General features: G+C 46.4%; 1 protein-coding gene across 2 annotated transcripts in view; it reads left to right on the forward strand.

Annotated features, from left to right (window-relative positions):
• Positions 1-22,631, forward strand: part of WDFY4 (WDFY family member 4) — a 202,852-nt gene that overhangs the window by 50,080 nt on the left and 130,141 nt on the right. For both annotated transcript variants that reach the window (XM_082222996.1, XM_082222997.1), the window contains 9 exons: positions 4,866-5,080; positions 6,230-6,345; positions 7,733-7,940; positions 9,584-9,660; positions 11,265-11,483; positions 14,187-14,371; positions 14,850-15,081; positions 18,145-18,296; positions 21,942-22,053. In XM_082222996.1, coding sequence (XP_082079122.1) covers positions 4,866-5,080; positions 6,230-6,345; positions 7,733-7,940; positions 9,584-9,660; positions 11,265-11,483; positions 14,187-14,371; positions 14,850-15,081; positions 18,145-18,296; positions 21,942-22,053 — 1,516 coding nt within the window. The remainder of the gene's footprint in view (positions 1-4,865; positions 5,081-6,229; positions 6,346-7,732; positions 7,941-9,583; positions 9,661-11,264; positions 11,484-14,186; positions 14,372-14,849; positions 15,082-18,144; positions 18,297-21,941; positions 22,054-22,631) is intronic.

A 22,631-nucleotide genomic window follows, 5' to 3' on the forward strand; every position in this document is an offset into this window, starting at 1 on the left:
TAAGATGCTCTCTCGGTTCTTGGAGAATTGGAGAACACGGTCCCTTAAGAGTTCTTGTGAAAAAACTCTTAGAGATGGAGAGGAGTCCATTTGGGCTTTGAGCAATTTCAGTGTGTTTCTTTAGGACTGGCCTGAACTAGTCATTAACCCATCCAAACCCAGCTCATCGGCCATGTACTTGTGGCCTAGTGCCACCCTAGCTGTATAGACCCAAACAGAAGAATTGTTAGGCTGGCGATAAGAAGACATATATTGTTGACTTCTGCTGCAGCATGGTACCATTGGCTCTACTCAGGACTGGGAAGAGGCCAAAGATATAGCAATAATAGCTCATTATGGTCATACTATGGTTTTCAAAGTAGTGATGTGTGGAAGTGAGAGCTGGACCATAAAGAAGGCTGTTTGCCAAAGAATGGATGCTTTTGAATTATGGTGCTGGAGGAGACTCTTGAGAGTCCCATGGACTGCAAGAAGATCAAACCTCTCCATTCTGAAGGAAATCAGCCATGATCGTGGACAGATCGTGAAGCTGAGGCTCCAATACTTTGGCCACCTCATGAGAAGAGAAGACTCCCTGGAAAAGACCCTGATGTTGGGAAAGATGGAGGGCAGAAGGGGAAGGGGATGACAGAGGATGAGATGGTTGGACAGTGTTCTCGGAGGTACTAACATGAGTTTGACCAAACTGCGGGAGGCAGTGGAAGACAGGAGTGCCTGGCGTGCTTTGGTCCATGGGGTCATGAAGAGTTGAATATGACTAAATGACTAAACAACGAAGCTCATTATTATATTATTTAAAATCCCACCATGCCCCGACCATTTTCTTTTCTTTTTTGGATTTTTGGCAATATTTACAAAATCCCAAGAGTACGAAAAGACAATTGAAACATACCCTGCTCGCCAAAAAATGCATAGCAAGGCAAATCATTTCTGCAAAGTCACACGGAATTTGTTCTTTGCACAGTTAATACAAGGAAACTTACCATAAATTTTGCCACTTTTCTCTCAAGTTTATGTAGCTATAATATGTATTCAGCTAGCTATAACAATGAATTCTGATTAATTTACCACGATACCAGTTTAGTGGGCTGTAACTTGAAGCAAGTAGATGTGCATAGCCTATAAAGGTTAAAAAAAGGGGGGGGGAGGTGAAAGACCCCTGGATGGTTAAGTCTAGTTGAAATCAACTATGGGGTGCAACACTCATCTCTGCTTTCAGGCTGAGGAAGCCAGCGTTTGTCCACAGACAGTTTTTCCGGGTCATGTGGCCAGCATGACTAAATCACTTCTGGCACAACAGAACACTGTGACGAGTGCCAGAGTGCACAGAAACGCCATTTACTTTCCCGCCACAGTGGTACCTATTTATCTACTTGCACTGGCATGCTTTCGAACTGCTAGGTTGGCAGGAGCTGGGATAGAGCAATGGGAGCTCACCTTGTCACAGGGATTCGAACTGCTTACCTTCCGATCAGCAAGCCCAAGAGGCTCAGTGGTTTAGACCACAGCTCACCCGCCACCCGTGTCCCTGCATAGGCTATAGGGAGACTAGAGGGCCAATTATGGCCATTCAGGTTTCTCTCTGTGGCCCCCAGGACTCTTTCCAGGCCAGAATCCCTCTGCATGGATTATCCTTATAGTCCTCATGGCTCTCTGCCAGAGCTAGAACAAATTTGAGACAAAACTTCTGAAAATTCTCTTCTCCGAATTCTGATGGTGAAAATAAGTGTTAACATTAACCATATATTCAATATCAGACATTTGTGTTCAGTTCCCAGTAGGACTATAATATGATAGCTGGCATGGAATAGCAGCTAGCTTTTGATGAAACCTGACTTATGGCAGTGAACGTTTGATACTATCTGACAGCAGGCAGGGAACTATAATCGGTATTTGACAGCTGCCTTGAAACAGAATCTAATAACTTTATATGAACCCCATTCATTAATCCTGTCCATCACTACAAGCAAATTTCAAATTTTTATTCCGAAGCTGGATGCTGAATTCCGGGGTGAGGTTTCTACATTAAAGTCCGGCTCTCAGATTTGGAGAATCCGACAAATGCTGCCCTTTTTTATGATTCTGATTCATCTCTAGTTTATGTATATCCCATGAGAGTGCAGGCTTCCTTTGGAGAAATTAGCAAGCCCCTCATCTTCTTTTTTAATTTTTATTGAGTGTTTATTTAGTTACTATATAATAAAATATAAAATATAGACTATACAAAATATAGAGTATCGAATATTACATTTGTAGATTCCCGTTTTCAGCAGTACATTCCATTTCATATCTATTTCATTACTAAACATATGTATAAATAAATAAATAAATAGTTTCCCTATTTCTATTATTGTGACTTCCCTCCACCACAGCTCAACATCTTTTGTTTTTTTTTATAATCATATTTATTAAAATTTCCAATAATAACAGAATAGGAAAATAAGAAAGATAAAGGAAAGAAAGAAAAAGAGAAACTAACTTAGACCCTTCTTTTCATAACCTTCTTTCTGGGACTTCCTCCTTCCCCTCCCGATTGTATTCCCCTTTATCTAAGTTGGTTCCACAAGTTCTCATCCCCAATTAAACCTAATATATTATACTCATAAACCAATTTAAATTTACACCATCTTAACATCACTCCTCGTCTTATAATAGAACAAAATTTTCCCCAAGATCCGCTCTCATTTCTTCCACGAGTTCCCCCTTTCTAAAAAAAAAGAAAAAACAGAAACGTAAAATATCAAAGTTATAAAGAATATAAGATAGAAAGTATAGAGAAATTCAAAAAGTTGGTTACAAAGCCTTTGGATTCTAAGGTTCCCCCTCCCTTCCCCGGTTTTGATTCCCCATGTCCATTTGTCTGTATGTTGTCGGCCTGGAGATCTTAAGTCCACAGCCAAATTTATCTCAGTCCATCATGCTGTTTTCTTCGGATTTGATTGTCTTAATGATGTTTAACGTCGAAAATCCAATCTAATAGAGGCCTTTAATTTTCTTTAATCTTTTGTTGCTCCTCCCATTATTCTTTCCGTGTCGTATTCAGTCATCTACTCTTTTATTTCTTGGTTTCTCAGGTTTCTGTCTTGTTCAGCTGTCAAAACATTCTTGTTCCAAAATTTAACGTCTCTACAGAGGTTTGTTATTCAGGGACACAGACTTACGTCCAGTTCCTTTCTTGCTTCAATAGAAGATTCTATTGTGTTATAGTCACCTCTGTAGACAAAATAATATTTCAGTTCTGCAGCTTTCCCAGGAGATAAGACCTTTACACATCCCAGAGTAGTTTTCCACATACGACACTTGTAATGTCCCGAATCCCCTCTAGAGGGATTACAATAACTTTGTATCCTCTAATCCAAAAGTCAATTTGTTGTTTCTTTTTCCCGACAGTTTATGTCCATATTTATATCAAATTGTAACAAAATTAACCAGCAAAAAACTTGTAGCAAAGTCCTCTTTATAATTTCCAGTTTTGACAGCTCCTTTGACAGCTGTCAAATTCTCCATCTCTCTTCGCCAGGCTGTCCGAATCGCCCCGGTTCCCAGGGGGGGGGGTTGCTTTTTCCTCACCCTCGACTCCTCTCCTCCAGCACAGTTCTTATAATTCAGATCGTGGAGTTGGTAATTTTTATCATCAATAAGCTTCTGGATAGATCTTGGTTTCTCAGTCCTTGTTTTAGCATGTTTACAATCAGGGAGGGGACTGACTTCCTTTTTTGGATCCCCTCCCGCTCGTGCCAAATCCGGAAAAAATTTTCTTTTTTCCTCCTTTTAAACCCGGTTGCCCAATTACTCACGGGTTGTTGATCAATTGTCCGAATTTCCTTTGGAAGAAGCCAGCGCTCTCCGCCGAATGGCATGCGGCTGCGCCCGGCAGGGGAAGCGGAGGACTCAAAGCACCACGCTACTCCCCGGCGCCCGATCCGTAGCCTTTAAAAAGGCTCTTTCACAAGCCGGGAGAGCGATAACGGTGCCAGCCGAGTCACCATGTCCACGGGATCCGTTCCCGTGGTTTCTAAGGGTCCCCGCGTCGCCGGCGCGGTAGGACCCAGCCCCTGCCGAGCAGACTCCCTCCGGAGCTCGGAGGGAGTCCGCCATTCGGCGATGGCGCCAACCCGGAAGTCCCCACAGCTCAACATCTTTTGATATATTTTTAAACTTACCATTGTGTTATATATATTAGTTACCTTAACCCCAAGAACAATCTTACGATAATTTTTTTTTTCTTAGCTTTACCAATGCCTATCGATAAATTTATTTTGGAATGAAGTTTCATCATATATTCTTCCAAACAGACCCATTCCTTCTTGAGTTTCTGATTCGATGGAAGTCTAATGGCTGCTGTCATTTTGGCCAGCTCTGTAAATTCATACAATTTGTTTAACCAATCCTCTATTGAGGAGACAATGTCCCCTTTCCAGTTTTTAGCTATTAGTAACCTGGCAGCAGGGGACGCTGGTGGCGCTGTGGGTTAAACCACAGAGCCTAGGACTTGCCGATCAGAAGGTCGGCGGTTCGAATCCCCGCGATGGGGTGAGCTCCCGTTGCTCGGTCCCTGCTCCTGCCAACCTAGCAGTTTGAAAGCACATCAAGTGCAAGTAGATAAATAGGTACCACTCCAGTGGGAAGGTAAACAGCATTTCCGTGCGCTGATCTGGTTCTCCAGAAGCAGCTTAGTCATGCTGGCCACATGACCCGGAAGCTGTACGCTGGCTCCCTCGGCCAATAAAGCGAGATGAGCGCCGCAACCCCAGAGTCAGTCACGGCTGGTCAGGGGTCCCTTTACCCTTTACCTTTAACCTGGCAGCAGCCATGGCAAGCCCCTCATATTCTTTCTTTCTGTTCCCTCCCCTCTGTTGTTTCAGCTATCATGGGAAATCCAGTACGCTGTGGCCAATCACATCCAGTCCTTGATGAAGATGGAGAAGAATCGCCAGGTGGCCTGTGGAGCTGGCCTGCTGAACGCTCTTGTTACCTCCTGCTTAGAGGTGCTACACGATGACAACAACCCCTTGCATCTGCCTCTAATCAGACTCTTTGAGAAACTTGCGTCCCAGTCAATTGAGCCCAATGTCTTAAGGTACTTCCTTTCAGGCCTTTTGGTTCTGGAACATTAGGGACTTGTGCTCATCTCCTCTTGAAGCAAAGGGGGACTGAACCCTCTTTGTAGCTAAGATGCTTAGTAGATGCTTTGTCCGCATCAGGGGTCAGCAAACATTTTCAGCAGGGGGCAGGTCTACTGTCCCTCAGACCTTGTGGGGGGCCGGAGTATATTTTGAAAAAATAATGAACAAATTCCTATGCCCCACAAATAACCCAGAGATGCATTTTAAATATAAGGACCCATTCTACTCATGTAAAAACACGCTGATTCCTGGGCTGGTTTGAGAAGGCGATTGGGCCAGATCCGGCCCCTGGGCCTTAGTTTGCCTACCCATGGTCTGCATATTAAGAAAAATCTGTTGTTGGAAGCTCAGAAGTTGACAACCGCGTTCAGAATGGTGTCCCTTCCCGAAGATGGCATTTCTCAATTTGTGCTAATGCAAGTTATTTGGCGTACTTTCATGCTGTATTTGATTAATCTGCATTTATGAAACAAATCAATATTTGCACTTTAAAGTACAAAAACCAACAGAACAAAAACTAAAGAAGCCTGTTATAATAATCTGAAATATGCTTAATTTTTCCAGCACCAGTTTAGGATCGGTCCCAATGGATAAACATACTTATCTGTATTATAGATATAAAATGAAGCTTCCAAATATATACACAGCTAAAATGTGTGTGTGTGTGTGTGTGTGTGTGTGTGTATATATATATATATATTACTGGCACGTGCCTTACTTAGTAGCATGCTTAGATTTCAGATAAGGATTAGCCAAACTGAATTCATTTCTCACTAAAATTGACAGGCTGAAGACTTAGCTATACAGTATTTAAATTTATTTAGTGAAATGGAAGCATGGCGTACAAGTGAATTGGTGTGTGTTGATAACTGTTTTTTGGCCTCTGACCACCTGTCACTGCAGAAGAGCAGCAGCTATCATCCCCACCTGACTGCCTCTCCTTTCTTCCAGTAAGGACTGGGCTCCCTCTGGAAGAGTGGAAGCAGGCAGATTTTGGCAGCTGCTATTTTTTTACTGGGTTAGGCTGCCTCACACAAAGGTTCCTGTCGCCTTTGCTTGGCCATGTGAGCAAAATCTTACTTTCTTTGACTTGCCTTTTTCAGACAGTTCCTTTGCCTCAGGACAACATGGCTGCCTGTAGCACCAGGGTCTGGTGTAAGTCCATCCTCAACTTCTCTCTGTGACAGAAGTGGCTCATGTCACGCATCTTGGAATGAAGGTGAGGCCTGGCCAGGAGCAGAAGTTCTGCAAAGCTCCTGACTGGCATTCTTGGGTGGGAGCTATCTGGCTTCCTGAAAGTTCTTTGGCAGTAATTGTGGTTTTTCCATGGATGACGGCAACAGTTCATAGGCGTAGCTGCCCTGAAGAAAGGGTAGGCTTTGTCAGGAGCTCAGCCTACTCTCGAGTAGGACCCTGGTAGAGACACATGCCCGACTGGCATGTTCCCTCCCTCCTGGTCAATCATTCAGGAGCTTCAAAAGCTTTCTTCTGCCCAAACATCACAGCGACCAATGCCAAAAGACATCGGCACACTTAGGGATCCGCAGAGTTTGTGTATCATGCATGACAGATCTCAGCAACTCAGCATTTTGGCTAATCTACTTTATTTACATATAAACACACACGGAGCACTGCAACATGGCTCCCTCTCTCCAGCATCAGACAGCAAAGAGAGAAAGAACAAAGGACAATAGTCCCACTTCACTGAACACAGTAACACAAACATCCTGTCTCCGTCACTTCCCACTCTGTGGAGTCAAAACATACACCGTCATGTGATAGACAAAAATCCCATGACTGCAATCATGGAGCAGGAATTCTAACAGGCTTCACGTTGCTGGAATAGATTTGCTTTTGATCTGATCCCTCAGGGCTTTTATAACTTTCTTATGCCCTGTCTAATGTAACAGAGCCTATATCATAACCTCCAACATTTTTCCAATGAATATAGGAATGTGCCGCTTTCAAAACTGCAATAGCAAGTAGCCGATGTGTAGCCACACCTGTATTAGATAACGTTACTGTCTTTTATTTTCAAGCAAACTAGATTGAAAATCAACTGTTTTGCCATAGGGAGCGGGTGGCGCTGTGGTCTAAACCACCAAGCCTCTTGGGTTTGCCGGTGAGCTCCCGTTGCTCTGTTCCAGCTCCTGCCAACCTCGCAGTGTGAAAGCATGCCAGTGCAAATAGATAAATAGGTACCACTGTGGCGAGAAAGTAAACAGCATTTTTGTGTGCTCTGGCACTTGTCACAGTGTTCTGTTGCACCAGAAGTGCTTTAGTCATGCTGGCCACATGACTCGGAAAGCTGTCTGTGGACAAACGCTGGCTCCCTCGGCCTGAAAGCGAGATGAGTGCCTCAACCCCTTTTTACCTTCTAGGAGAACAAGGGAGAAGTTCATGGCACCTCTTTTTCTAGAAAAATAGCACTGGTTGTACAGATCAGCCCTCAGATCACAGTCCTAACTCCCAGTTGTGGAATGCTTTGCTGTGTTCCTCTAGCTACATTTCTTCTTCCTCCAGTTGCACCTCTCAGAAGTTCTTCCTTGAAGGCAGAACCTGAGATCCATAACAGATTGCATGACACGATGCGTTTGCCGTTATAGGTTCCGTAGTCACTACAGCGAAAAGTTCCGCAGATCTTCATCGGGCTTCCCTGGGCTCAGACGCATCCTGGGTATCCAACAGCTCTGCCGTAGCGCTCCAGGCAGCCATGAGCCTGGTCTCCATGATGACGCCACGCAGCCTGGATTCCCATCATGCCTGCCTGGCACCTTCATTTGTGGAATTTGACATGTCCCTGGAAGGATACGGGTACCGCATTTGCTTGTGCTTCTCTAGCTTGGCACTAACACCCTCTGCCTATGGCCCCATATATTTTGCATTCCATTTGCAAGAATGGCACACAGTTTCATTGTGGTGTCACATTTCATATTGGACACATAATCTGGTGAACTGGGTTGGATTCCCTGCTCTTCCACATGCAGCTAACCTTGGGTTAGTCACACTTCTCTGAAGTCTCTCAGCCTCGCTCACCTCACAGAGTGTTTGTTGTGGGGGAGGAAGGGAAAAGGAGATTGTTAGCCGCTTTGAGACTCCTTAGGGTAGTGATAAAGTGGGATATCAAATCCAAACTCTTCTTCTCTTCTTCTTTCTTATTCCTGTCACTTTGCCAGCTTGCAAATTGCCTATTTATGAGAACAAAACAGGTCATGGGTCAAATGTACGGCAATTCCATGCTAAGGGTTTCTCGATTCTACCCTGTGATGATTTATAGCAGGGGTCAGCAACCTTTTTCAGCCGTGGGCCGGTCTACTGTCCCTCAGACCTTATGGGGGGCTGGACTATATTTGGGGGGGGGAAATGAACAAATTCCTATGCCCCACAAATAACCCAGAGATGCATTTTAAATAAAAGCACACATTCTACTCATGTAAAAACACGCTGATTCCCGGACTATCCGTGGGCTGGATTTAGAAGGCGATTGGGCCTCATCTGGCCCCTGGGCCTTAGGTTGCCAACCCCTGATTTATAGCTTTGAAGCTTGTGATGGGAGATGGCCGTGTGAGTGCCCCTGCCATTGAGATGAATGGGGAAATCCTTTCACACCCAGGGCCTGCATATGTACTTGAGAACCCATCCAGTGCGTGTACCCCCTGAACCAAGATCAGCATCTTTGATCCCACCTTCTGTTGATGTAGGATTAGGCAACCTTTTGAGTTTGTCTGGAAATCTTCATCCCGAAGAGCAGAAAGGAGGCTAATTTGTAGACACGTGATGGTGGTGGTGCTACCACTATTGGTGATAGTGGTTGCCTATGCTTTGAGGTCTTCCCAAAGATTTTCAGTAAGCAGGTAGCCCAGGAGGTAAGCATGAAAACCTCGTCACCATGTTTTCCTCACCTTTTCCCCATTCTAGAGAGCAGTTTCTTTTCACGAATGGTCAAATCCATCAGAAAATATTGTTACTGGGCAGTAAGAGATGGAGCCTATTCAGCCTTGGCCCCGTATCTGTGGAACTCCTCCCTGTTGGATATAGCTTTAAATTCCATCTTCATTAACATTACACGAGCCTCAAAATATTTTTGTTTCAGTCTGCTTTTAATGGAGGTGCTGTGCAGGATATTTAAACCATTACTGTTTCTTTTCGTTTTCATTTGTTTTATTTTAACTGCTGTGCCGGCTGTTAAGTGCTTTTGTATTTATAAGGAGATTGTTTCAATGCGTTGTATAGTTTAAACGTTAACTTGAGTGGCCTTGGGAGGGCTTTGCACTGAAAGGTGGCATATAAAATATTGAAAGTTAAATAAATGAATGAATGAGTAATAATAAGGTTTAGGTAGGGGAGAGTCTAGACCAGGCCCAAAGCTGACTGCGAGAGACATATTGAAGTAGTCTTTTGATTGCTATCGATATATTGAGATACCAATATTGTCTTGTCTTTCTGTGCTTTTGTAGCTGTCTGTTTCTTCCAGCATTGTCTACTGTTCTGGGCCCCAACGCTGAATCCTCCATCTTGGGAGGAACTGGAAAAGGTAAATATTTCCAGGTGAACATAAAGTCTGGTGCAAACTGTGAGAAGGACTTAAAACTACCCACATGATCTACACTCTTCAACCATTTGAATATGGGGAGGGAGCTGACTGGGGAGGAACAGGAAGCAAAGGAAGAGCAGAACCTTCTTTTCCCTGGCCAGCTATTGGCCAGCACATGGAAGCAGGTGGCGCTGTGGTCTAAACCACTGAGCCTCTTGGGCTTGCTGATGAGAAGGTCAGCAGTTCAAATCCCCACAACGGGGTGAGCTCCTGTTGCTCGGTCCCAGCTCCTGCTAACCTAGCAGTTCGAAAGCACGCCAGTGCCAGTAGATAAATAGGTACCACTCCAGTGGGAAGGTAAACGGCGTTTCCGTGTGCTGATCTGGTTCGCCAGAAGCAGCTTAGTCATGCTGGCCACATGACCCGGAAGCTGTACTGCATTTCCATGCACTCTGGCTTACATCACGGTGTCCTGTTGCGCCAGAGGCTGTTCAGTCATGCTGGCCACATGACCCGGGAAGCTGTCTGTGGACAAACGCCAGCTCCCTCAGCCTGAAAGCGAGATGTGCGCCGCAACCCCTATAGTTGCCTTTGACTGGACTTAACCGCCCAGGGGTCCTTTATCTTTACCTTTTTATCACCTGGATAGGTAAAGGTTAAGGTACCCCTGACTGTTAGGTCCAGTTGCAGATGACTCTGGGGTTGTGGCGCTCATCTTGCTCTACAGGCCGAGGGAGCCGGTGTTTGTCTGCAGACAGCTTCCAGGTCATGTGGCCAGCATGAATAAGCCGCTTCTGGCGAACCAGAGCAGCGCATGGAAACGCCATTTACCTTCCCGCCAGAGCGGTACCTATTTATCTACTTGCACTTCGACGTGTTTTTGAACTGCTAGGTTGGAAGGAGCAGGGACCGAGCAACGGGAGCTCACCCCGTCGCGGGGATTCAAACCACCAACCTTCTGATCAGCAAGCCCTAAGCTCTGTGGTTTAGACCACAGCACCACCTGCGTCCCTTTATAGTCTCCTTCAATTGGAAGTATAAAGGAGCTGCCAGACCATTCAGTTCAGTATTGTTGACACTGACTAGATGGCTCTCCAGGGTTGCAGACAGACATGCTTCCCAGCCCTTCCTCAAGATGCCAGGGATGGAAGCTGGCACCTTGTGCTCTGCCACTGAGCTATGACCCATCCCCTACACTTTACAAGTGTGACAGACCTCAGCAACTCAGCATTTTGGCTAATCTACTTTATTTACATATAAACACACACGGAGCACTGCAACATGGCTCCCTCTCTCTCTAGCATCAGACAGCAAAGAGAGAAAGAATAAAGGACAATAGTCCCACTTCACGGAACACAGTAACACAAACATCCTGTCTCTGTCACTTCCCACTTTGTGGAGTCAAAACATATACCGTCATGTGATAGAAAAAAATCGCATGACTGCAATCACGGAGCAGGAATTCTAACAGTGCTCCGCTGACATTAAAGCTCCTGGAGGCAGACATATTTCCTTGTGCCTCAGGATAACTTTGCACAACCTGCAGCCAGGACAGTCCAAGCGCATCGCTACTTGACTTGCAACCTTCCTTTCTGGTTCTCTAGGCCCCAGGCCGTTCCCCCCATTGGATGGCCTGACTTTCTCCTCCTGGTTCCTGGTCAGCAAGATGGGCTCTGTTCACAGCGGCCACCCTCTCCGGTTCCTCACGCTGGTGCGTCACATGGCAAGGACAGAAGAAGAATTCGTCTGCTTTGCTGTGAGCTTTTCTCCCATGGATGGTTGTCTGACCATCTCCACTGAGGAAGTGGCATTCCAGGCCCTAGGTAAGGCCTGTGTACGGTCAGGGCCCATGAGTGGCCTTGGTGAAAATGCAAAAGAAAAAAGCTTGCTAAGATATATAAGACTGAATCAGATAAGTGCTGGAGATGCAAAGAGGTTGAGGGAACATTATTTCCTAGGTGGTGGACCTGTAAAAGGGTAAAAGAGTATTGGGAAATAATCCACAGTGAATTGAAGAAAATGTTTAAAAGTATTTTTCAAAAAACAACAACACCCAGAGTCCTTTTTGTTGGGGATAATTCAGATGGAAATTCCCAGGTGTCAAAAATGGTTATTTATGTATGCTACTACTGCGGCCCGTGTTTCGTTAGCCCCCAAATGGAAAATGAGCGAGGTCCCGAATTGTACGTTTCCGAGCATAATTCAAAGTGTTGGTGCTGACCTTTAAAGCCCTAAACGGCCTCGGTCCAGTATACCTGAAGGAGCGTCTCCACCCCCATCGTTCAGCTCAGACACTGAGGTCCAGCGCCGAGGGTCTTCTGGCGGTTCCCTCACTGCAAGAAGCCAAGTTACAGGGAACCAGGCAGAGGGCCTTCTCGGTGGTGGTGCCCTCCCTGTGGAATGCCCTCCCACCAGATGTCAAACAGAACAACAACTACCAAACTTTTAGAAGACATCTGAAGGCAGCCCTGTTTAGGCAAGCTTTTAATGTTTGATGTATCACAGTATTTTAATACTTTTTTGGAAGCCACCCAGAGTGGCTGGGGAAGCCCAGCCAGATGGGCGGGGTATAAATAATAAATTATTATTATTATTTTATTATTATAAAGAAGAATGGCAACATAAGCTGAAAGAATATGCGCAGCTTGCAGACTTAACATATAGAATAAGAGGACAAGAAGAACATACGTTTAAAGAAGTTTAGAAAATGCTTATTGAATATACTGGGGGGGGGGAATTGTGTACACTTGGAAATATGGGCAGCATTAAGATAAATTCAACAGTGTAAATAAGTTTTGATGGATGTAATAATGGAATACCGAATGGTTTAGTTTATGTATCATATGCAAGGACTTATGTTTGTGCAAAATGAATCATGGAAAGAGAAGAAGGGAAGTCATTTTAAGGTTGTTTAAATGAATATTCTAAATTGTAAGAGAGCATATAACCGAAGGCAAAACCAGCATGAAGTGCCTCTTCTGGCAAGGAGAATCTCCCAATTCCCAGATGCATTACTGACCAGAGAGTAGGGTCTCTTTGTGGCTCCCAACTTTCAAGTCCAGGGCCAAAGCCAACGTTTTCTTCTTTTCTTCTTTTTAAATACTGCATTTAGCTCCCCCCACTTGCCCCCTTCATTACACCATTAAGCAAGAAGGAACGAGGTCCAACCATCTACAGAACGGTTAGCAACACTGTTTCGAAAAGAAACATTAAGGAATCTGCCTGGCTCCCCTCCTAATTAGTGCTACTTTGAAATTCCCTTCTAATCTACTTCTTTGTACATCTGTTAATTTCTGCTGCTTCTTGTTCCCAGTTGTGGAATCCACCCCAAGAAAACCTTCCTTCTTGAGGTTCTTTCCTGCAGAAATCTTGGATTTATAATGTCCTGAAACAGGGGTGGTTCTCCACCTGGACATACAATTTGCTGGCCTTGCCTTCTGCGGGAATAAGAGTCAAACTTTTCCTTGTCCCCTTTCTTGCTGACGCCATGGTAAATCCAGTTTCTGCGTAAAGCTGAGCCAATGTACAGATTCTGTACTTAACAGTCACCGTTTCCTTCTGCGGGTCTTGCCACATACTTTCACACAATAAATAAGCAACGGGTGCTCATTTGTCCGGTGGGGGGGGGGGCAGACATTTTTCTAGACTTGAAACAGCTCTGATTTAGGGATATCACATTTGCCAACACTCAAACTGCAACGTTTTAACACTGGAAATCTGATCTTTCTCTTCGAGCGGGGTCTTCTGCCACGATTGTGAGTGCTGCGTGGAATGTCATTGCACAAATGTTGCCGGCAGCTGCACGGATAGTCTTGAGATTCCCCAACCCCTCCTAGTCAAGATATATTTCTCCAGGGTTCTTACCCAGAGGAGAGATGTATTTGCAGTCACTGAGGAATCCTAATGTTGTTGTTGTTTAGTCGTGTCCAACTCTTCGTGACCCCATGGACCAGAACACGCCAGGCACTCCTGTCTTCCACTGCCTCCCGCAGTTTGGTCAAACTCATGCTGGTAGCTTCGAGAACACTGTCCAACCATCTCGTCTTCTGTCGTCCCCTTCTCCTTGCGCCCTCCATCTTTCCCAACATCAGGGTCTTTTCCAGGGAGTCTTCTCTTCTCATGAGGTGGCCAAAGTCTTGGAGCCTCAGCTTCAGGATCTGTCCTTCCAGTGAGCACTCAGGGCTGATTTCCTTCAGAATGGATAGGTTTGATCTTCTTGCAGTCCGTGGGACTCTCAAGAGTCTCCTCCAGCACCATAATTCAAAAAGCATCAATTCTTCGGCGATCAGCCTTCTTTATGGTCCAGCTCTCACTTCCATACATCACTACTGGGAAAACCATAGTGGACCTTTGTTGGCAAGGTGATGTCTCTGCTTATTAAGATGCTGTCTAGGTTTGTCATTAGGAACCCTAATATCCACTGACAATAAATAGGAATCAAGTCCTTTCATGGCATCTAGTACTTTAGTTGGAATGTTACACACTTGTATTTGTTGTGAATGACTTGCTAGCTTCTGCCATTGCAGACATGATGGAACCTGAATTTGGAGACCTTGGGCGGTCCTCTGCCTTATCTCAAGTCCAGTTCAGGTGTGCCAAGCTGCTAGTGACCAGGCAGTGGCATCATCTGGCGGTGACCGTGGCTAAAGAAACGAAACAGACCTGCACCATTTCAGCCTATGTCAACGGGCAGAGAGTTGGCTCCGCAAAGGTAATTACTTTGTGCTCAGGTGAGATTGGCGCTGGGCTTATCCATGCTGCCTCTGCTGCTTTCTTCCCGGGAAAACTGCTTGATTGGAGCAAAGGGCAATTTAGATGTCTCTTCCCCCACAGATTGCCATGTGTTCTGATGGGGGGGGCGGCAATTTAGGGGGGACCCAAGGGGCCAAGGTTGTTCCTCAGTCCTGCTTTCTGACTGTCTCCTCCATCCTTTGGCTAGAACTTGCTCCTTGGACCTGGCCACTCGCTCCCCCCTTGGCTCCTCCTGGTTGCTCACGGACAGTGTTGGCAGGGTGGGCGCTCACAAAACTGAATGCTCCTACAAAAAATAATAATTAAATCCTAGAAAAATAGATATTGGAGAGAAGGCTTCTAGCCTAGCCTAGCCTAGATCTGAGTTCCAGAGGGAGGTGACTGAGCTACCCAAACATAGCATAGCCGTTCAGTGTTTCCTTTTCCCCCTGTTGCAGATGCAATACATCCAGCCTCTCCCAGGCAACTTTGTCTCCATGGACCCATCTTCCTTTATCGACGTCTACGGTTATGTGGCTACCCCACGGATCTGGAAACAGAAGAGCTCCTTGACTTGGTGCCAGGGCCCGATGTATTTGTTTGAAGAAGCTCTCTCCGTGGGAACTCTGCAGCTTATTGCCAACCTTGGTCCGAGATACTGTAGCAACTTCCAAGCGATGGGGTTGAAAGGTAAAAGGCGTTGCGTGGCAAGTCCCCCTCCCCCCTTGTGAAATAAAGACACAGGACACGGTATTTAAGGTTAATGGGCGAAAAAAGGCCACAACTTTATTGATTGCAGGAATTGAGCGGTATTGGCTTAGGCATTGGTCCTATCAGCTAACCAGCTTCAGCCCAATTGCGTGATGACCGGTAAGGGTTAACCACCAGTAGGGGGAGTCCTGCTGATGTACATCAACTAGGAGCTCCCCCGGGGTCACCACTCGGGGGCGTAGCTTAGGCCCACACCTCCATAGGCTTCGGACAGGGCCACACACCCCGGAATCCGTTTACCGGACTACCCTTTGCTTTGGGGGAAGGTGATGGCGCTTCCTTCCCCCCCATATCTGCATAACAATACCCCTACCAATGCCTAACCGCCAATGCCGAGGAAGTTGTGATGGTTTGCTACGAGGTAGGCGAAAAACCAAATGGCAGGTGCCAATTCGCCAAGTGGAACAAATTCCTACCAGGCTCCTTGACGGTGACCAACTGGAGTCCATAGTTTCCACCCCGCCCAAAAGGTGGGCGGGGTGGGAAACCTGATCAGCTGGTGAGGAGAAGAGAGGGCAGTCCTCGGGCGAGCTGGGCATAAATAGCCCAAGCCACACACCCCTGACCAGCCGATTGGCTAAGCAGGGAGATGACGCACCCGAGGATTCCCTCATTCCCCGCGTGTGTGGGGAGGGCATGGGCTGCCAACCCCACCTCCTCTCTATTTCGGAAGTGGTTTTCTCGCAGCCACTTTTCGCCACTGTTTTAAAGCTTTCCGTCAGAAGAGAAAGAGAGCTCCATTGGGCTGAGTGCCTGCCCTCTGTATAGGCTATTCCTTGCCCGGTCAGCAATGTCTAGGCAACATGATGACCATATATATACGTAATAGACAATCTTTATAGAATTCCTTCAAACCATAACAAGTACAAAATGAAATCTTTAGTCTCAAAGTTTCTGAAAATCTTTAAATGAAGCGAGGTACCAAACTTTGTGGGATGCGGGTGACGCTGTGAGTTAAACCACAGAGACTAGGACTTGCCGATCAGAACGTTGGTGGCTCGAATTCCCGCGACGGGGTGAGCTCCCGTTGTTCAGTCCTAGCAGTTTGAAAGCACGTCAAAGTGCAAGTAGATAAATAGGTAAATGGCGTTTCCGTGTGCTGTTCTGGTTCGCCAGAAGCAGCTTAGTCATGCTGGCCACATGACCCGGAAGCTGTACGCCGGCTCCCTCGGCCAATAAAGCGAGATGAGCGCCGCAACCCCAGAGTTGGCCATGACTGGACCTAATGGTCAGGGGTCCCTTTACCTTTACCGAACTTTGTACGATGAAAGACAAGCTGTGAAGCTTTGTGTATTCAGCAAATATGATGTCCAACACTGAACAGTGATTCTGGATATTGACTACTGTTTCGTAGAATTCTTCGTCAGTGTGGTGGGAGGATATCTTTATTTCGAATGAATGTATGTAAATGAAAATGTCAAATGCTGTGGAGCAGTGCTCATGTAATAATGTAGTCACAATTACAATTGACTTTCACTCACTGAAAGTAACGCAGCGAGGTCTCCCTGATTCAACTCCTTCAGCTTGAGACATTTCCCCTCTAGCCTCTCACTTTGGAGCCCTCCCCAACAGACACGGACTGGACATGGGGTTTGAGCACACCCTCTGGGCCTGCCTGGTTCATTGCTTGGCAACATGTAGGACTCTCCTGGAGCAGGGTGTGAGAGGAAGAGAACCAGCAGGGCTGATTCTGTCCTGCTGCCGAATGGCGGAGCTGCCTTCTTCTGTGTCGTGAAATGCTACTCAGTATTGATCCAGAGTGGAACTCCGACATTTAGTTAGCAGAGTAAAAACTTAAAGACGTTGCAGGATTCCCAGAAAATAGACCAGAGGCAATTGTATTTCATTCAGCGGAGCTTTACTGCCGCTGAAGGCAAATGAGCATAATGGTCACAAATCCAATATATTCAGGATTGGAACTGTCCATAAGAAATCCAGTTGCAGCAGACTTATCTTAAATGTACAATAACTTATAATAAGACTAAACATTAACACTATACACTATGGTACCTTGGTTCTCAAACGCCTTGGTACTCAAACAACTTGGAACTCAAACACTGCAAATCTGGAAGTAAGTGTTCCGGTTTGTGAACTTTTTTCGGAAGCTGAATGTGCTCCATTTTGAGTGTTACGCTTCCGATTTGAGTGCCACACTTCCGCTTTGAGTGTTACGCTGAGGTCTGCCTATTTATTTTGTGCTTTTGTTTTTGCGGCTCTCTGTTTTGTTTTTGTGACTGTGTGGAACCCAGTTCAGCTACTAATTGAATGATTGTGTGACTGCAGTACATTGTTTATTGCTTTCATTTTATGGATCAATGGTCTCGTTGGATAGTAAAATTCATGTTAAATTGCTGTTTTGTTTTTTTTTTAAAAAAAAGTCTGGAACGGATTAATCCATTTTGCATTACTTTCTATGGGAAAGTGTGCCTTGGTTTTGGAATGCTTTGGTTTTGGAACGGACTTCCGGAACGGATTAAGTTTGAGGACCAAGGTAACATGGTACAGAACACCACACCAGAAGGAAGAGAGATAGAAAGAGAAAATGAAACCCAGCCTCTTTCTGGCCTTACTATTATAGTCAGCATGATCTTGACAGAAAGAGATAAGAGAACCCGTTTAAGCCAGCTGCACTCAACTTCTCTGAAGGAATAACCCAAACCTCTAGCATCTCCCAGCTTGTTGCTTTTCCAGCCTCTTCCCCATTGGCCTGCGTAGTACTCATATCCCAACAGAGCCAGGGTCCAAGTCCTTGCCTTCCCTGTCCTCCCTTGGGGGCGCACAGTCAGGCAATTGCAAATTTGCTCGTGCGTTTTTCTGGTTTTGTGCAAATCTGGTATTGAAAGAGCTATACTGTATATGAATAGGGAAGGATGGGGTGCGATATCCTCTAATAACTAATGCTGGAGGGAATTGTTCCTTTCTCACCTAAGTGATTGCTTTGCCTCACACTGAGAGTAGGCCATCTCCTTGCGTTCTCCTTAGGCGCAAGCTCTTGTAGCAGTGTACTGACTTCAGCCTTGGTAGCACAGGAGAAGATTTCATTTGGAATCAACGCCATGAACTCATCTTATACCACGATCAAAAATATAAAAGACTTCTATGGTGAGGTGGATGGTCGCCTGATCGCTAAAGAGGTTAGTGCCTTTTTTGCTGAGCAGTGAAATGAGAGATTTATTATTATTCTTTTACAATTTCACAAAACACAGGAGGCTGTAGGATAACCCACCATGGAAGAGGTGCTTAAAGGGAGAGCACTGTGGCCAAACAAGGCACAACTCTTACTCTAAAAATGTAGCCAGTTAGCTTGTCTGAAGGTCCAAGTAAATTGATTCTGCTTTGAACATCTAGCAAATTCAGCCATGGGTCTGTCATTGTTCTAAAAAAAAAGAGAGAGACTTTTCTAGAAATCTTTAGGCCTGAGTGTGGAGCGAAAGTAGGCAGTTCCCAAAGTCTGACCTGAAACAGTTTGACCCAAAGTCATGTTTGTTTGCTTTTTCTTCATGGAGAAAGCCAGGAGCCTGGAAGAAAGCAGGGGGCTTCTCTCCTAAAATTCAAACTGCACATTTTTTTTTTTGAGCATCTGAATCTACTGTTTTTGTAAACACACAGGAAAGCGGGCAATGAACATGCACTAGAGCATAGTTAGAAAAACATGATGCGCTGGGGTTGGTCTTGATGACCCCTCCGCCCATGGTCCCTTCCAACTCTACAAGTCTACGGTTCTTTTTTTTTATTAAAAAAATAATTTTTATTAACTGGCCAATCACATCAAATTAAATCATATCACATAAATTCCGAATTACAAAGCCAAATTTTAAATTTTGTTGGGGGGACCCATATTTCAAGATCCGAAGGGGAATTCTGATCATAGAATCATAGAATCATAGAGTTGGAAGAGACCACAAGGGCCATCGAGTCCAACCCCCTGCCAAGCAGGAAACACCATCAGAGCACTCCTGACATATGGTTGTCAAGCCTCTGCTTAAAGACCTCCAAAGAAGGAGACTCCACCACACTCCTTGGCAGCAAATTCCACTGTCCAACAGCTCTTACTGTCAGGAAGTTCTTCCTAATGTTTAGGTGGAATCTTCCTTCTTGTAGTTTGGATCCATTGCTCCGTGTCTGCTTCTCTGGAGCAGCAGAAAACAACCTTTCTCCCTCCTCTATGTGACATCCTTTTATATATTTGAACATGGCTATCATATCACCCCTTAACCTCCTCTTCTCCAGGCTAAACATGTCCAGCTCCCTTAGCCGTTCCTCATAAGGCATCGTTTCCAGGGTTTGACCATTTTGGTTGCCTGGAAACGATGCCTTATGATCATCTTCTTGCTGCTGCGTTAATGTCCCAATCAGTCCCAATAATTTCAAACAGAGTTCATAATTCTATCCCATCTTATCTTGCTGAGTCTACGATTCTAAGCTACATGGACCAATGTACTTGGATCAAACTTTTGCCATTTACTTTGTCAGATTACTGTTTCATCCAGCCTAGAACTGCCAACCAGTGCCTTTCCCAGTCCTGTTACCCGAGATCTTGTTTAGGTAGACCAAACCTAAAGCTATGCATGCAATGTATGTGCACAGCTATGAGCTACAGCTCCTTCTCTAAAAGCGTAGCCTTGAGGGGTGTGTGTGTGTGTGTATGGAAAAAGGTTTGCTAAATTTGCCCATTTGCCCTCTGACGAAGAAATGACCAGTCCATAATTTTAATGGTAGGTTTATTGTAGCTGTGAGAGACAGAATAACAACAGGAAAACCCCCAGAAACCCAGAAGACAAAAGTCAGAGATTGATGTGCATTATAATGAGTGAATTAAGTATTTGATCCCTTTGCAAAAGATGACTTAGTACTTGGTGGCAAAACCCTTGTTGGCAATTACAGAGGTAAGATATTTCTCGTAGGTGGCCACCAAGTTTGCACACATCTCAGGAGGCATTTTGTCCCACTCCTCTTTGCAGATCCTCTCCAGGTCAGTAAGATTTCGAGGCTGATGTGTAGCTGTTGTTATTCTGTCTCTCACAGCTACAATAAACCTACCATTCAAATTATGGACTGGTCATTTCTTTGTCAGAGGGCAAACAGGCAAATTTAGCAGGGGATCAAATACTTCCCCCCTTCATGTATAGATATATATTCTTGTAATTGCTGTGAGCTGCTAGACTTGCTCCAAAAGGCATCATATTTGAGCTCTGAGCAGCGGCGTAGCGTGGGTTATCAGCACCCGGGGCAAGGCAAGTAATTTGCGCCCCCTAACCCGGGGCAAGGCAAATAATTTGCGCCCCCTAACACCTAACCATGGTCATTAATACGCCAAGACGCGCGTCTTTGGGCGTCGCGGCGCAGCCTTCTCGGTCTCCCTCCCCGGCCCGGCTAGTCCCGACGCGGCTTCTTTCTGGCGCAGGGAGGGGGCTTCTTTCTGGCGCGGGGAGGGGGCGGCTCTGGGGCCAGTGCGTCGGCCGGCCTCCGGCGCGGGTGGGGGGGCGCCGTCGGGGCGGGTGGGCAGTCTTGGCGCGCAGGCACTAGAGCGCCGCCGATGGCGCGTTTGGCGGGCTGCGCGCGTTCAGACAGCGACCCGAGCCTGGGCAGCGTGGCGCTTGGTGCCGGAGCCTCCGCCCGCAGCGCCCCGTCGGGAGACCCGGCCGGAAGGAGCCTCGAGCCGGCTGTCGGACGCGGTTGAAGCAGCCAGGGCGGCATGGCAGGCGGCGGCGGCTCCTCGGCGACTCCACGCGGCCAGCCCAGCGCGCTGGCCGAGCCCCGCAGGCGAACGCTGCCCGTCGGTGAGGAGGGGCTGCCTGGCGACTCCGGAGGCAGCAAGCGCGCCCCCCCAGAAGTTGCGCCCGGTGCGGCTGGCACCCCTGGCACCCCCCACGCTACGCCACTGGCTCTGAGGTCACAACCCCTGAGCCTCTGGGTCTGAGCCTCAGGCATCCTGGCTACCACATATGAGACAAGGAGATTGCAATGGCGCATTAGGTCCTAACGCAGCCTGTGTATCGCAAATCAAACTCTTCCCCCACTTCACATGACTTACCAGAGGCAGAAGCGGAGACTTAGGAGGCTGAATAAAGTGTGAAGGTTTTGCAAAGGCATTAGACACTCTTGAATGTGCTCTGCTCATGAAGGGAAGCCGAGCGCCACAGGACCCAAAGTCCCACTGAGGCATCTATGCACGCCAATAACATCAGTGTGGTGTTGAAAGCATTTGCCAACCTAGGCAAGATCCTAGCAAGGCCTTTAAGGCTAATGGCATCTTCAAAAATAGTCCAGAATGTTTAAGCTATTTCCTTGTAGGTCAACAGCTCTGAATTTCTCAATCGTATGGTGCTCAAGAGGGACGTGGGTGGCGCTGTGGGTTAAACCACAGAGCCTAGGACTTGCTGATCAGAAGGTCGGCGGTTCGAATCCCCGCGACGGGGTAAGCTCCCGTTGCTCGGTCCCAGCTCCTGCCAACCTAGCAGTTTGAAAGCACGTCAAAGTGCAAGTAGATAAATAGGTACTGCTCTGGCGAGAAGGTAAACGGCATTTCCGTGCGCTGCGCTGGTTCGCCAGAAGCGGCTTAGTCCTGCTGGCCACATGGCCTGGAAGCTGTACGCTGGCTCCCTCGGCCAATAAAGCGAGATGAGTGCCGCATCCCCAGAGTCAGTCACGACTGGACCTAATGGTCAGGGGTCCCTTTACCTTTTACCTTTATGGTGCTTGATAGGTTTTTTTCCTTTCAAAATTATCCTTGCCATTGACCTGCCTTGTGTGACACAACAACTCCCTCTATTTTTCAGCTGGAGCTCTCTTCTCGTGACAGCACAACGCCAGTTTTCATGTCTCGAAATACTGCAGCAAAACTTGCAGGCCCCTTAAGAACTATCGGATCAGTTGCTGTAGGCCTGTACGGTAAGCAGAAATGAGGGCCATGAACACTGAAACATATTAAGAAGTATAACCTAACTAACAAACTAACTAAATAACTAACTAAAATTAAGAAGTCTGACCAGAAGCAGTGCACAAAGGAGGGCTGTAAGACCGTAGGCCCTTTAAACATCTCCACAAATCACGTGAAAGCCTTTTTCATTTAGTGGGTGGCTACTGTTGGCTTGATGTTTAAACCGCCCAACGGGCGGGGGTCTTTCCCACTGAATTAGCACACAAACATTTCTTGGCTGTACCAATTCTGTGGTCAGGACACACAGGATTGGCCGACACCCCAACCGCCCCTGGACCAATGGGGGCAAGCGACTGGAATTTAATTCTTTAGTGGTGAAGCTCTCAGCTACATCAGCTCCTAATGTGCAAGTGATATGCAAAAACACTTCCTCCTAACTAGCTGTCTAGGCAAACTGTGACTGCAGACCCATGCTCCCCATGCCCCCCCCCCCACTATTTGGGGGCATCTGCCTGTCCCTGACAAGTCCAGGTCACCTAACTTTTACCCTTATCCTGTGCAGATCACTCAAGAAAAATGACTTGTTTGT

The sequence above is a fragment of the Podarcis vaucheri genome, assembly GCF_965113315.1.
Source record: "Podarcis vaucheri genome assembly, chromosome: 5".
Lineage (NCBI taxonomy): Eukaryota > Metazoa > Chordata > Lepidosauria > Squamata > Lacertidae > Podarcis > Podarcis vaucheri.